This window comes from Oncorhynchus nerka, linkage group LG2 (assembly GCF_034236695.1).
Source record: "Oncorhynchus nerka isolate Pitt River linkage group LG2, Oner_Uvic_2.0, whole genome shotgun sequence".
Taxonomy (NCBI): Eukaryota; Metazoa; Chordata; class Actinopteri; order Salmoniformes; family Salmonidae; genus Oncorhynchus; species Oncorhynchus nerka.
Window position 1 is genome coordinate 72,075,846 of NC_088397.1, and position 13,168 is coordinate 72,089,013.

At 44.4% G+C, this 13,168-nt stretch overlaps 2 protein-coding genes across 4 annotated transcripts; one reads left to right on the forward strand and one right to left on the reverse strand.

The window, feature by feature from the left end:
* Positions 1-69: 69 nt before the first annotated feature.
* On the forward strand, positions 70-7,624 carry LOC115141816 (coiled-coil domain-containing protein 63). 3 transcript variants are annotated; one of them, XM_029681050.2, is made up of 10 exons: positions 70-428; positions 797-934; positions 3,206-3,322; positions 3,932-4,113; positions 4,224-4,408; positions 4,549-4,766; positions 4,907-4,981; positions 5,165-5,357; positions 5,695-5,886; positions 6,419-7,624. In XM_029681050.2, exons 2-10 carry the CDS (start codon positions 806-808, stop codon positions 6,562-6,564), a joined length of 1,437 nt encoding a protein of 478 aa, XP_029536910.1. In that variant the 5' UTR covers positions 70-428; positions 797-805; the 3' UTR covers positions 6,565-7,624. The 3 variants fall into 3 exon arrangements, with proteins under 3 accessions (XP_029536910.1, XP_029536902.1, XP_029536920.1); XM_029681042.2 differs by having other exon boundaries at positions 74-428; positions 3,200-3,322; XM_029681060.2 differs by lacking the exons at positions 70-428; positions 797-934 and adding an exon at positions 944-1,227 and having other exon boundaries at positions 3,200-3,322.
* A 613-nt stretch (positions 7,625-8,237) lies between these two features.
* Positions 8,238-10,229, reverse strand: LOC115131599 (myosin regulatory light chain 2, ventricular/cardiac muscle isoform-like). The gene is made up of 5 exons (XM_029663433.1): positions 10,046-10,229; positions 9,025-9,129; positions 8,726-8,804; positions 8,591-8,639; positions 8,238-8,342 (listed from the first exon to the last, which is right to left on the reverse strand). Exons 1-5 carry the CDS (start codon positions 10,227-10,229, stop codon positions 8,238-8,240), a joined length of 522 nt encoding a protein of 173 aa, XP_029519293.1.
* Positions 10,230-13,168: the final 2,939 nt, after the last annotated feature.

The window sequence follows — 13,168 nt, forward strand, 5'->3', positions numbered from 1 at the left end:
GCAAGCTAAATGGCACGCACACAATTCCAATTTACACAACAATGTCTCTTAATTGGATATGTATAACCTATCTATATTGTAGTTGCATCTAGTCCATGTACAGGTTACCCGATCATGTTTCACCATTCCCCCCAACCTATGATTGAACAATTGGCATTGCGTCAGAGGTGATCATCATGGAACGATTTAAGAATTCGAAAATGCGTTCTAAAAATCACGTTACTCCATATATCCACAATAGCAAGTGAGGTCAACATAATTGATTTATATTTCTTTATATTTTATAAAGTCAACGTATCATTAGCCTTGTCAATACAATTTAGAAACAGTGGAGACATTGGTGTAATAACAATCATCAGCGAGATAAGTTTAAAAATAATAATTCACAAACTAAGATATCGAAGACTACACGGCCTAGGCCGAAACTGGTAAGTAGTGCTATCTGGAAAATGATGTGTTGTAGCCTGGTAGGCCTATCGGAAATGAATAATTGATTAGTGCATGTGTGTACTAGTACCCTTACAAAACAATATTGCAGTTTTGAAACTAGTAACTGCAGAACACTGGTATTTTGGATGCAGTAATTGCAGAATAACTAGTTACACCGCAAAATTACTGCAGTAAAAAAACGTATTATCTTGGATGCAGTATGTGCAGCATGCTGTAGTTATACTGCACTCTGACTGCAATCTTTTTTTGTAAGGGTAATTCTTGACCAAGTAAAATCCAGAACGAGGTCTGTCCTTTGAATCTGACTGCATAACCATTTGATGCATTTTCCAATAATGTCACACAGGCCAAAATAATGCCCCCCAAAAATCCGAAAAAGACTGACAACCTTCATGAGCAACACCAGCGACTCCTTGTGGATAATGACAGTTACCTGGTTGCCATCCGAAAACAGAAGGAACACCTTGCCAGTCTGGACACCAAGGTACAGTATGACTGTTGCTAAATAATAGTAAAATGGCACCGGAGGGGAAGGCTGCCATCTTACTGGCTCTTAATAACCAATAATACAGACACCTGACCAGGCCCATATCCCCATTATTCGTTGGAGAAGGTAACACAGATTTCGCGGAAAGAGATCAAGGTGCCTTGTGAGGATCATGCGACGAGTGGCTAATCTGCACTTGCCTTCCGTCCTGCTAGCTAACGTTCAATTGCTGGAAAATAAATGGGACGAACAGAAAGCACGTTCATCCTACCAACGGGACATTAAAAACGGTAATATCTTGTGTTTCACCTCGTCGTGGCTGAACGACGACATTAAGAACATAGAGTTGGCAGGTTATACACTCTATTGGCAGGACAGAACAGCAGCCTTTGGTAAGACACGGGGCGGGGGCCTATGCATTTATGTAAACAGCAGCTGGTGCACGATATCTAAGGAAGTCTCGAGGATTTCTCGCCTGAGATAGCCAACAGCTTATCCTGAGATACTCTATCTACCTAGAGAGTTTTCATCTGCATTTTTCGTAGCTTTCGACATACCACCACAGACGAATGCTGGCACTAAAAGCGCACTTAATGAGCTGTATACGGCCATAAGCAAACAGGAAAACTCTCATCCAGAGGCAGCGCTCCTAGTGGCCCAGGGACTTTAATGCAGGGAAATTCAAATCTGTTTTACCTAATTTCTATGAGCATGTTAAATGTTCAACCAGAAGGGAATTTTTTTTAGACCGCCTTTACTCCAGACACAGAGACGCATGCAAAGCTCTCCCTCGCCTTCCATTTGGCAAATCTGACCATAATTCTATCCTCCTGACTCATGCTTACAAGCAAAAATTAAAGCAGGAAGCACCAGTGACTTGGTCTATAAAAAAGTGGTCAGATGAAGCAGATGCTAAGCTACAGGACTGTTTTGCTATCACAGACTGGAATATGATCCGATGGCATTGAGTACACCACATCAGTCACTGGCTTTATCAGTAAGTACATTGAGGACGTAGTCATACCCCAACCAGAAGCCATGGATTACAGGCAACATTCGCACTGAGCTAAAGGGTAGAGCTGCCGTTTTCAAGGAGCTGGACTTTAACCTGGAAGCTTATAAGAAATCCTGCTACGCCCTCTGATGAACCATCAAACAGGCAACGCGTCAATACAAGACTAAGATCGAATCATACTACACCGGCTCCGACGCTCGTCGGATGTGGCAGGGCCTGCAAACTATTACAGACTACCAAGGGAAGCACAGCCAAGAGCTGCCTAGTAACACGAGCCTTCCAGACAAGCTAAATATCTTCTATGCTCGCTTTGAAGCAAGTAACACTGAAACATGCATGAGAACATCAGCTGTTCCGGACGACTGTGTGATCACACTCTCCGCAGCCGATGTGAGTAAGACCTTTAAACAGGTCAACATTCACAAGGCCGCAGGACCAGACGGATTACCAGGACATGTGCTCCGAGCATGCGCTGACCAACTGGCAAGTCTCTTCAGTGACATTTTCAACCTCTCTCTGTCCGAGTCTGTAATACCAACATGTTTCAAGCAGACCACCATAGTCCCTGTGCCCAAGAACACTAAGGTAACCTGCCTAAATGACTACCAACTCATGGCACTCATGTCTGTAGCCTTGAAATGCTTTGAAAGGCTGGTCATGGCTCACATCAACACCATTATCCCAGAAACCATAGACCCACTCTAACTTGCATACCGCACCAACAAAGCCACAGATGATGCAATCTCTATTGCACTCCACACTGTCCTTTCACACCTGGACAAAAATAACACCTATGTGAGAATCCTATTCATTGACTACAGCTCAACGTTCAACACCATAGTGCCCTCAAAGCTCACCACTATGCTAAGGACCCTGGAACTAAACACCTCCCTCTGCAACTGAATCCTGGACTTCCTGACGGGCCATACCCAGGTGGTGAGGGTAGGCAACAACACATCCGAGGACCGAGCACGCCCCCATTCTCATCGATGGGGCTGTAGTGGAACAGGTTGAGAGCTTCAAGTTCTTTGGCGTCCACATCACCAACAAACTAACATGGTCCAAGCACACCAAGACAGCTGTGAAGAGGGCACGACAAAAACCTATTCCCCCTCGCATTATACAGAAAATCTCAAAGATGTTTAAAAACATAAGTACATGTAGGCCTAATTCTTGGACTGGACAATGCATGGAATGAATAGAGTTCAACTCAATTAAACTTTATTGATCCTCTCTTCCCCATGGAGATGAAGGAGATGCAGACCAAACTGTTGCAGAGGAAGAAGGAGATGGGTGGTAGGATCCGCAGCCTGAAGAGACCTCTTCATCAGAGGAAGCACATCCGCATCATGGAGGTCCGTGTCAACCAGGTACTGCAGTCATCACCACACAACCCTACATTTACAGTCACACTGCTGACTGTTTGGTTTGTTTGGCAGTCATCATCACAGAATACAACATCTATTCAACAATCTTACATTTATCACACAAATCAATCACACATCACAAAACCGTGGCGGTATACATTCAACACTCACAAAATCAGACAAACCTACATCCATTCCACACTTGTTGAGTGTTTGCTATGAATCAGTTATGACCAACATAAAAGGATTCTATATATGTAAGATGTACCCAGTATGGCCACGCAATCTGATTGGCCGAGAGCAAGGCGTACATAGCCATGCTAAGACGATGTTTTCCACCATAATTTGCAAATTAATTAATAAAAAATTCTACAATGTGATTTTCTGGATTTTATTTTTCTAATTTTGTCTGTCATAGTTTAAGTGTACCTATGATGAAAATTACAGGCCTCTCTCATCTTTTTAAGTGGGAGAAATTGCACAATTGGTGGCAGACTAAATACTTTTTTGCCCCACTGTATTAAATTCCTCATTGATTTGGTTCAAACTGGTTTGCAATGTGTTTTGTGATTTGAGCATCATCTCTAGTGTTCTTATCCTGTGGTTTTGCAGGCCACTAAAAGCTTTGACAAGTTGCTATGCAGCAACCAGGCATTGCGTGATGAGATTGACCACCTGCGGCGCCAGAGGTGCTCCTTCGCCCTTATGTACCAGCGTCTGAGCAGAGAGCTACTGTCCCAGCACAATGTCATGGAATACCTCGTGGAGAAGTCTGTCCTTGCCTACGACCAGCGGTCAGAGCCACAAACACTTATGTCTGTGTATGTGTTTGTATGTGGTGTGGAGAAGTCTGTTCTTCTTGCGCTCTCCCAGCTTAGAAATGTGGACTGTGTTTGTGTTCTAGGTCCGAGGCCCTGGCCCGCATGCTAGCTGTGAGGGAGCGTAGCAAGAAGGACACGTCTCTCTGCCACACTGAGATGACTGAGCTGAAGAGAGTCATCGACCACGAGATCAAACTCCGCAGCTTCATGGTCCAAAAGTCCAAGGAGAGTGTCCCCATAGGCGAGGAAGAAGAGGCCAAAAAGAGAAGTATGTTTTAGAATCACGCTTAACATTATACATCCTACAGTTGTTCATCGAATGGTTTCTTGTTTAGCCTAGAGGCTAGAGGCCTTTCTCGAGCTTCATCAACCTTCTTGCTTCATGGCAGTGTTTTGTCATTGGTGCAGGGGCCGAGCAGGCTCAGCGTGAGCGAATGGGAGGAGAGAGTCTGGAGACCTACCAGGCGGTGCACCGGCTGCTCGTGGAGGTGAGCGGCAACAGCGACCTACGTCAGCTCGGCAGGACGTTTGTGGAGAACGAGGAGAAGAGCTTTGCTTACTTCAACTACATCAACGAGCTGAACAACAATAGCACCATGCTGAAGGACCGCATCAACAAGCTCAGGGTCAGGGTCCACACACATACACGGCATGCACGCACACAAACACAGGATGGGAGTTCATGTGCTGTAAGCTTGTAAAACTAGACAACTTCTAAACCTAGACAAGGTTATATGACCGTGTTCTGCTACTATCTCCCCCACAGACTGAGATCCTGCACTTTGAGCTGGAGAACAAGCAGTATGATCAACAGTGGCAGGGCCAGCTCAAGGAACTGGAGGTAAGGTTTTCGTTTTTAGGAAGTTTTAGTTGAACTTTGCACAACTTTTCACTGCTCTAATGTGTCTGCTGGTGCTTCCTTGTGCATTTCTCTGTCTGACCATGCAGATCAGTTTCTCTCCCCTATATCAATCTGTGTTCCCCTTCATCTTTTGACTGATGTTTTGTCTCTGGTCCCTCTCAGAGAGAGCTGGAGCAGCGTAGTTGCCGGGCCAATCATTTGGAGAGCCAGTACACTGTGGTTCTGAAGTGTTTGGACCAGCATAAGACGGCCATCGCCCACCTGTTTAACAAGATGAAGTGTAACCCTGCTTCTATCATTGGCAAGCTGGGCTGCAGCGCTCAGGTCACTGATGACAACGTCACCCAGTTTATCGGTAGGCGGACATTGTTGGACAACCCCTCTCTCTCGCAGCCTGTTGGCAATGCTAACGCTCTCAAAAGAACAAAGATTTTAACGGATTCCAAAGAAAAATTCACACACAAGATATTACCAATTTATTATGCCGTTTGTAAATAAATACCTGGTAATTTCTGTACCATCAAATAAAGTGTATCCAAATTGGCAGTACAGTGTATGTAACACTCACACAGTATCTCACACAGGCAAAGCAAAAGTGGAACTCACCAGACTTCTAGAATGAGCGACACATACTCACCACTAGACACTGACTCATCCCGTCTCATTCCGTCCTGTCCTCTGCATCACCACAGGTATCCTGGAGGAGGAGATGCACCAGCTGTTGATGTTCCTGTCCCAGTGCAGCTACAAGGAGGCCGAGGAGATGGAGCTGCCCCCTCAGAACCTCCTACTGGTCAGCTGCAGCCTGCTGCCCGCCGTGACCTCCTCTGCTACAGAGGCACCCTCCTTCGACGACAGCACCACTGAAGCACTACTGGGCCTGGGTCAGTACTGGTACAGTAGAGCCTGCACCCCAAATGGCACCATATTCCCTATATTGTACTATGTTGTGCTGTTGCCATGTTGTGTTGCTGCCATTCTGTGTTGTTGTCTTAGGTCTCTTTATGTAGTGTTGTGTTTTCTCCTACATTTCTATTTTTAATCCCAGCCCCCATACCCCAGGAGACCTTTTACCTCTTGTTAGGCCGTTATTGTAAATAATAATTTGTACTCAATTGATTTGCCTAGTTAAATAAATAAACAATACAGCATAGTGCATTACTTTGACCAGGGCCGATGCATTACTTTGACCAGGGCCAATGTAGTGAATAGGTTTCCCTTTGGGAAACAGCTTTTAATAAACTTAAGGCAGTATAACAACCTGTTGACAGTGTAAATAATAATATAATATGTATATATGTAATATCGGGTAACATTTTCCTTAAAGTCAACACTGATCGCAAGTGACTTTTAGTACTTCAAGTGGAGTGTGTCGGTGTTGTGCTCCATTAACTTTGTGTGTGGTGTGCCATACAGGCAGCGAGCAGCCTCTGGACTTCCAGACCCTGCGTGAGCGGGTGCTGCCCCGGGTGATGCATACTGAACAGGGTAAGGTGCCCAAGGCCCCATCTGCCCCCCTAAGAGGAAAGAAGAAGGTGGGCTTCAACCCCAAGTCTGCCTGAGCAGGAGCCTCTGACGCTCACAAGACATGGTGCTCACATACTGCGTTGTTTTAATGTCAAAGAAACCATTACAGCATTTAGCTTTAGTCCTTGGTCTCAGTAATCTGTTCATTGTTCAACGTGTCCTTTGCCCCCCACCCCCACCACTGCTTTTGAACAGGTTTGTTCTCATTGTTGGAGGAAATAACACAGCTCATCTAGGCCCTTATCCCTAGTCTCCCACCCCAGGAAAGATACTTAGTTTTGGGCAATGAAATAACAAATGGTGGGTGGCTCAGGGCTTTGCACCTCTGCGTCAAGGTCTGTCAGCATGGCCAGGCACCACCTCAGTGGAGTAACAACAGGCTTTACGGGGATCACTGGCTGACAGCTTAGTGTCTGCCCTGCCTTTGGGATGCATCATGCGGTGTAACGTTACCCCGTAACCTCATGACATGCACTAAAATAAACACGGGGGCTTTGTCTTTCCAAACCAAACCCCATGTTTTGATGGAGAGTGTTAGGCCCCTCTGTACCTTGAAGACCAGTGTGATGCCAGAAGACGGCCATCTCTGCTACATCACTGGCTCTCATTGCTCCTCTCTAAATGCAGAAGGCTACATGCTCTTAGTCTTAGAGGATCCATAATATTCTCAGATGCTGGGCAGGACTGCTACCAAAACAAAACTAAAACCCTGAATCAGTTTACAAACCAATAGAAAAGCTCTCCCTCACTGAACAGATCATTTGAACCTCACAAACTCTCCTCTTGGGCTGTTTGTGCGTAAGCAGCATTCTCCTAATACTATTTTCAACCCATACTGATGTCATTAACCCCTGATGTAAACTCCTGCTAGTGATGAAACCTTACAGATTAAAAGGTATTGATTTTGTGTATTACTTATTTACAACACAGTGTGATGCAACAGTTATGTGATCAACTTGGGCAAAATAATTGAGGGAAGCACACACCCATTGATGCATAGACTTGATTTGTTGAGTTGATACAGAATATCACTTAAGATGACATTCGTTCCAATATGTCATCAGTCATTCAAGTAAATAAAGGACAGTGAATATATGTTATGCTCTCTAAGGGGATGCTTCAAATTAAACATTTATTGTCACGAGGTGCAAGAAGTAACAAACTGAGGATCTCTCAACAAAAGTTATTTATTGAAAAGTGATCAGATTGTAAAAAAGCTATTGAATATGGATTCAACCGTTTGTCTGACAGACCATTTACACACATCTGGCTTGGTAGTTTGCTTAACCACTGTCGATGACGAGAAAACACAAGCAGATGCATCACAGGTGGCCAGTTTAAAAGTGTCTTGAGCCTTTTGTAGAAGGTAAAGGCCAGTGAGTTTCCCTCTGGTTCTTTCCCTCCTCTTCCACTGTGGGTCTGCAGGTGGTGGGGGCTCTAGCTATGGCCTCTTGGTATAGGTGACCTGAGAGGGGAAGTGTGACTGACAGACAAAGGAGCCAGTGAATTATTCCGGGGTGGTCTACATCACCTGATCTGAGGATGTAAGTGGGCGGGGCAAGCACAAAGGACCGTGGGTGGAGGCTGGAGATGATAGATGACAGCTGACGGGTGTTTTGATGATAGAAATAGAAGCTCTAGAGTCTCCAGTCAAGAGCTTCTATTTCTGTCACTAACAGACACGCTATAGGAGCAGTGAGTTAGTTAGTTACTCCTGGTCCTTCTCTTCTCCATGTATGATGATGTGGACAAGGTTTTTGTAGTCTAGATTTCCTGCCACATCTGGTGGGAAGGCTGCAAACATTTGCTTCATCTAAGAAAACCATCTAGATTAATTAGTGACTCAATCACTGACACATCATACACGTCACAACAGATTCTAAGCAACACACAACATATTCATATATGAACTGTGTTGTTACCGATTATGAGTTTAATGAAAATTGTTTGTCTGCTGTTGATAGATAGTCTTATGTACAAGGGGTCCAGGGCTTGTGTGTGTGTGTGTGTATATACAGTATATGGCTTAGTGTGTTTAGGGTATGTTGGTTGGGCTCGAACCTCTTCAGGAGAAAATCTGTCCACTTGTGTCGTCAGTATCTCGGTCACACTGAAGAGGAGCAAGAACAATTTGTTTAGGATTACATTAACCTATAATCTACTAGACCTGTTTACACACACACACAGGGTACTCGCGAGTCCTTCCTCAGGACCCGTTTTCCTTCAGGATCAAATACTTTAAATGCGTTGAGGATAGTTTCCTCTGGATCAGCGCCTACACAGAGAACACCTCTAATTAGAAAGAAGTCGATGGGAGGCAGACATTTGGATAACACAGACAGTAGTTACAATACAGAAATAAGGAAGGACAATGTCAAATTACGATTCAGGCAACTCATTTTGTAAACTTTTGGGAGAAAGTGACATTCAGTACTGTTGCAAAATGTAGTAGGACGTTTAAACAACTGAACACATCCCTTGTTTGCACACCTCACCTTTTAGCTTCTCTCCAAACATGGTGAGGAAGACGGTGAAGTTGACTGGGCCCGACGCTTCTTTCAGCATCTCATCTATCTCCTTTTGCTTCACGTTGAGACGGCCTGTTACATGGACATGGGTCAGTACCATTTCTTTCATTAGGCCAAGTCGTTATTGTAAATGAGAACAAGTTCTCACTGACCTACCTGATCAAATAGATAAATGATAGAATAGATCTTCAACACACCCAGTGCAGCAAAGGTGTCCCTCAAGTCGTTTTTGTCAATGAATCCATCTCGGATTCATTGACATTTAATGGGAGACTCTTGAGAAAGACTCATACCAGTAACTAGAATTCGTCTGTGTGTGTTGGGAGGAGAGTGACGGTAAATCCCTTGGGCTACAGATGGATCCACTCTGCATATCAAATCAGTCTATGTGTCGGAGTTTAGTGGTAACACTGGCAACTTTGGCCCACACGTTATCCCCATTCCAGAATACGGGGTTCTCCTCCCTTACTGTTCTCCCTTTTTCTTTCCAACTATCTAAATAAATATCAAATAAAGAGAGGCGGGATTCGTCTATAAATCTTTGTCATAACAATCCTATGGATGCTTTCTGGAACATGGATCCCTGGACATTTTTCCTAAGCCTTTATTCTTAGTTGCTGTATTTATATGATGTTACTCCCCAGGGTTTAAGAGTGGCATCCAGGCCAGGGCATGCTATCCATTCTATCCTCAGCCATGGCTAATCACTGATGACAGGGCCTGAATGCCTGGCAGGGATTGAAAGAGCAAAACCGCTCATACCACACGCCTGGTTAATGCCAGGGGCAGAGAGACAGGTGGACAATGGACAGAGGGACAGGTAAACCTACAGGCTAACAGATGTTGGGTTCACGCTATAGGGCCAAGCTGGCCTGGTTACAAATCCACCATCGTTGTTGGAACTGTACTGGAAAGGACCATATGGAAAGAAAATGTCTGCAAGCAGAGTACCGGTCGGGTTGGCCCTATACTGTGAATCAGGCAGTACAGTAGGGGCAGAATGGGTTATGCACTAGGACCCAGACAGAAAGGGGTATCCTTACCTCCTTGAACTCCTGGATTTGAGACTGCTCAAAGATATTAGAAAATATATTAGAGTTGGCTCCCTCTGCGGACTTCTTCTTTGCCTTCTTGGGTACCTTCGGCAGGAGGTGGAAAAGGAGTAGATCCATGAAGGCTGGTGGGTTGATCTACCCTGAATTGATTTATGCTAGCGCCAGTTAGAGACATATATTAAGAGAGTTCGGCCAATGTGGTTTCTGCATTATGATGCATTTACATTTTGACACTACAACATTCTACGGCAGCCATGTTAGTTCCCTATTAACATTACAATGGGGAATATTTAAACAATGTTGTGTAACTGAATGTCTGGAATTAGAACAATATTCCAAAAGTTGGCCTAACTCTCTAAATATATGTCTCTGGCGCCAGAGTTACTTAGGACACAATACAACTATTGAGATAGCAGTTTTTGACAGGACCACCCCTGAACTAACTAAATGCTATGAATTAAGGGGTTATCCTGCCCAACGTAAAATACATAACCCTTTAGCATTGTATTACTTAAACATATATGATGGAATACTAAACATACACTATGTATGTGTTAATCATGTTCCATCTGTTAGAATCTAACACACTAAACAAAGACAATGAGAATCATTTTTAAGAAAATGTTTCAGTATATCAACTATGTCAAAACTGAAATATCTTCATGGAAATCTCCAGATGGACAGACAAATGATGTTCTTCGCAATGCAGTTTGTTCATTTCTTCCAGTTTCATATTCAGTATTCATCCTGAGCAGAACATGACATCGGACATCAAATATCTCTATCAAATCAAACAATCTATCAACATTTGTCTGTTTGATCTCTCACACTCAACTATGTCAAAGGGGTAGAGGCAAGGGAATGTGATACTCCGTTGCATCCTTAGAGTAGACAAATGTAGAGAGAGATAGACAGTATATCATTAGTTTGATGGTTAGCTTGAAGAACAGCTCGATAGACTCTCCTGCGTATCCCGTGGTGCTGGTTCTACCCTGGTTAGCTTATCATAACCCCACTGTTTCTTGGCCACAGAGGGCTCTCATGGGGTGGTCGCAAGAGTGCTCAGGTAGGTGTTTAGGGGTTTCCGTTGGTGCTACTACGGAGGAAAGTCCAGACCAGGTCTCCACCGTGCGCATTCCCCCAGAATATGCCGATTTGGCTCTCCCCTTCAATTACCACCCCATCGACGGGGGGATTGTGCAATAGATCTCCTGGTAGACACTGCACTTCCCAGTGGTCATGTGTATCCCCTCTCACAGGTGGTGGCTATGGAGACATATGTCTCCAAATCCCTGCGTCAGGAGTACATTCGGTCCTCCATTTCACCCATCTCCTCGAGTTTGTTTTTTTTGTGAAGAAGGATGGAGGTCTGTGCCCGTGCATTGATTATTGAGGTCTAAATCAAATCATGGTGAGCTACAGTTACCCACTACCTCTTATCGCCATGGCGATTGAGTCAATGCACGGGGCGCGCTTCACTAAACTGGATCTCAGGACTGCGTACAACCTGGTGCGTATCAGAGAGGGACACGAGTAGAAGACGGCATTTAGTACCACCTCAGGGCATTATGAGTACCTCGTCATGCCATACGGGTTGATGAATGCTCCATCAGTCTTTAAATCCTTTGTAGACAAGATCAATTTCCACCATAATTTGCAAATAAATTCATAAAAAATCCTACAATGTGATTTTCTGGATTTTTTTTCTCATTTTGTCTGTCATAGTTGAAGTGTACCTATGATATTACAGGCCTCTCATCTTTTTAAGTGGGAGAACTTGCACAATTGGTGGCTGACTAAATACTTTTTTGCCCCACTGTATGTACTTTGGTTTTGGAGTTTTGTTTTACGTTATTAAACTACTCCATTATACCAAGTTTGATTCTCCTGCGCCTGACTTCCCTGTCACCTACACACACGTCATGACAGAAAGACTGTCCTGTTTGACATAATTGAGTGTGAGAGATCAAACAGTGGAACAGCACAGCACGGGGCAGGCGCTTACCATGGCTGGAGCTGGAGGAGAGAGGAGATGGGTGTGTGATGAGCAGAACAATGGGACTCCCAAAGTGCCACTGAACAATGGAGAGGGATTTGTCTTGTCTTATGTAGCCTACATGTACTCCATTCTACTGGCCGATATAAATAAACCATGCCTTGTTTAGGAAGTGACAGGTAACACACACACTCAGAGAATACTCCCTTGTGCCCCCTTCCCCAAGGTTCATTCTCAACTCTGAGTGGAATAACCGTGGTTTAGAATAGCAGGACCCTTGCATGCTGAAGGTTAACGGAACCCAATACTTAATCTCCCTTTCCTACCCCTAGAAAGCATGGCCTACCCCCCTAGCTCTCCTACTTTACTTTAAAAGTGCTGCTGACTGAGTGATGATGCCTCAATCCCCATATTGGGAGGGTAGACAAAACTCGAGGAACTAAAAACCAGCTGTTGAGTCGTCGTGGTTTTAACAGTGGCATAGCCCCAATTACCCAGCCAGCTACACACTTTTCACACTATTGTGCAGACCTGAACCGTACTGGATCTTCTTCACAATGTCCTTTCCAATATAGTTCCAGCAACAATGGTGGATGCGTAACCAGGCCAGCGCAGTACAGCTCAGCTCTGTGAAAAAGGTTTTTAGCAGCTACTATGCTATCTTCCTCTAGTAGGGTACTACCGCTACCTCTATTCTCCTGGATGAGTTGGATGTGTGCCTATGCCCTGACATTGATGTTTGTGTTTGTCTAAGGCCAATAAAACAATAATTTAAAAGATGAAAGGGAGTGTGGGCTTATGATAGCTTATTAAGCCATTATATATTGCCCTGCTGCTGTCAGAGGAGTTTGTCTGGCAGGCTGGGTTAATGATGGAGCAAGCCCAGTCACTTCTCTTCCATGCTTCTGTACATATCACCCACTTACAGTGCACTCCATTTACTCAAGCTGTCACCTTTAACTGAGAGGAGACCAGGAAAGGAAGCTGTTCAAAATCATTTACACCCAGAGTTCCACGTTCCAAACTCAGCAGTAGAACATTAGCTAGGTTCCACATACTC

Bases quoted from the DNA above. Each gene is read 5' to 3' on its own strand.
- LOC115141816 (XM_029681042.2), top strand. From the start codon at position 806: ATGCCCCCCAAAAATCCGAAAAAGACTGACAACCTTCATGAGCAACAC. The intron at 935-3,199 runs GTACAGTATGAC...TTCCCCATGGAG, and splicing joins TTGCCAGTCTGGACACCAAG to ATGAAGGAGATGCAGACCAA. The intron at 3,323-3,931 runs GTACTGCAGTCA...GTGGTTTTGCAG, and splicing joins TGGAGGTCCGTGTCAACCAG to GCCACTAAAAGCTTTGACAA.
- LOC115131599 (XM_029663433.1), bottom strand. From the start codon at position 10,229: ATGGATCTACTCCTTTTCCACCTCCTGCCGAAGGTACCCAAGAAGGCA. The intron at 9,130-10,045 runs GTACTGCCTGAT...TCCATGTAACAG, and splicing joins TAACCCATTCTGCCCCTACT to GCCGTCTCAACGTGAAGCAA. The intron at 8,343-8,590 runs GTTCGAGCCCAA...TGGTTTTCTTAG, and splicing joins ACAGATTTTCTCCTGAAGAG to ATGAAGCAAATGTTTGCAGC.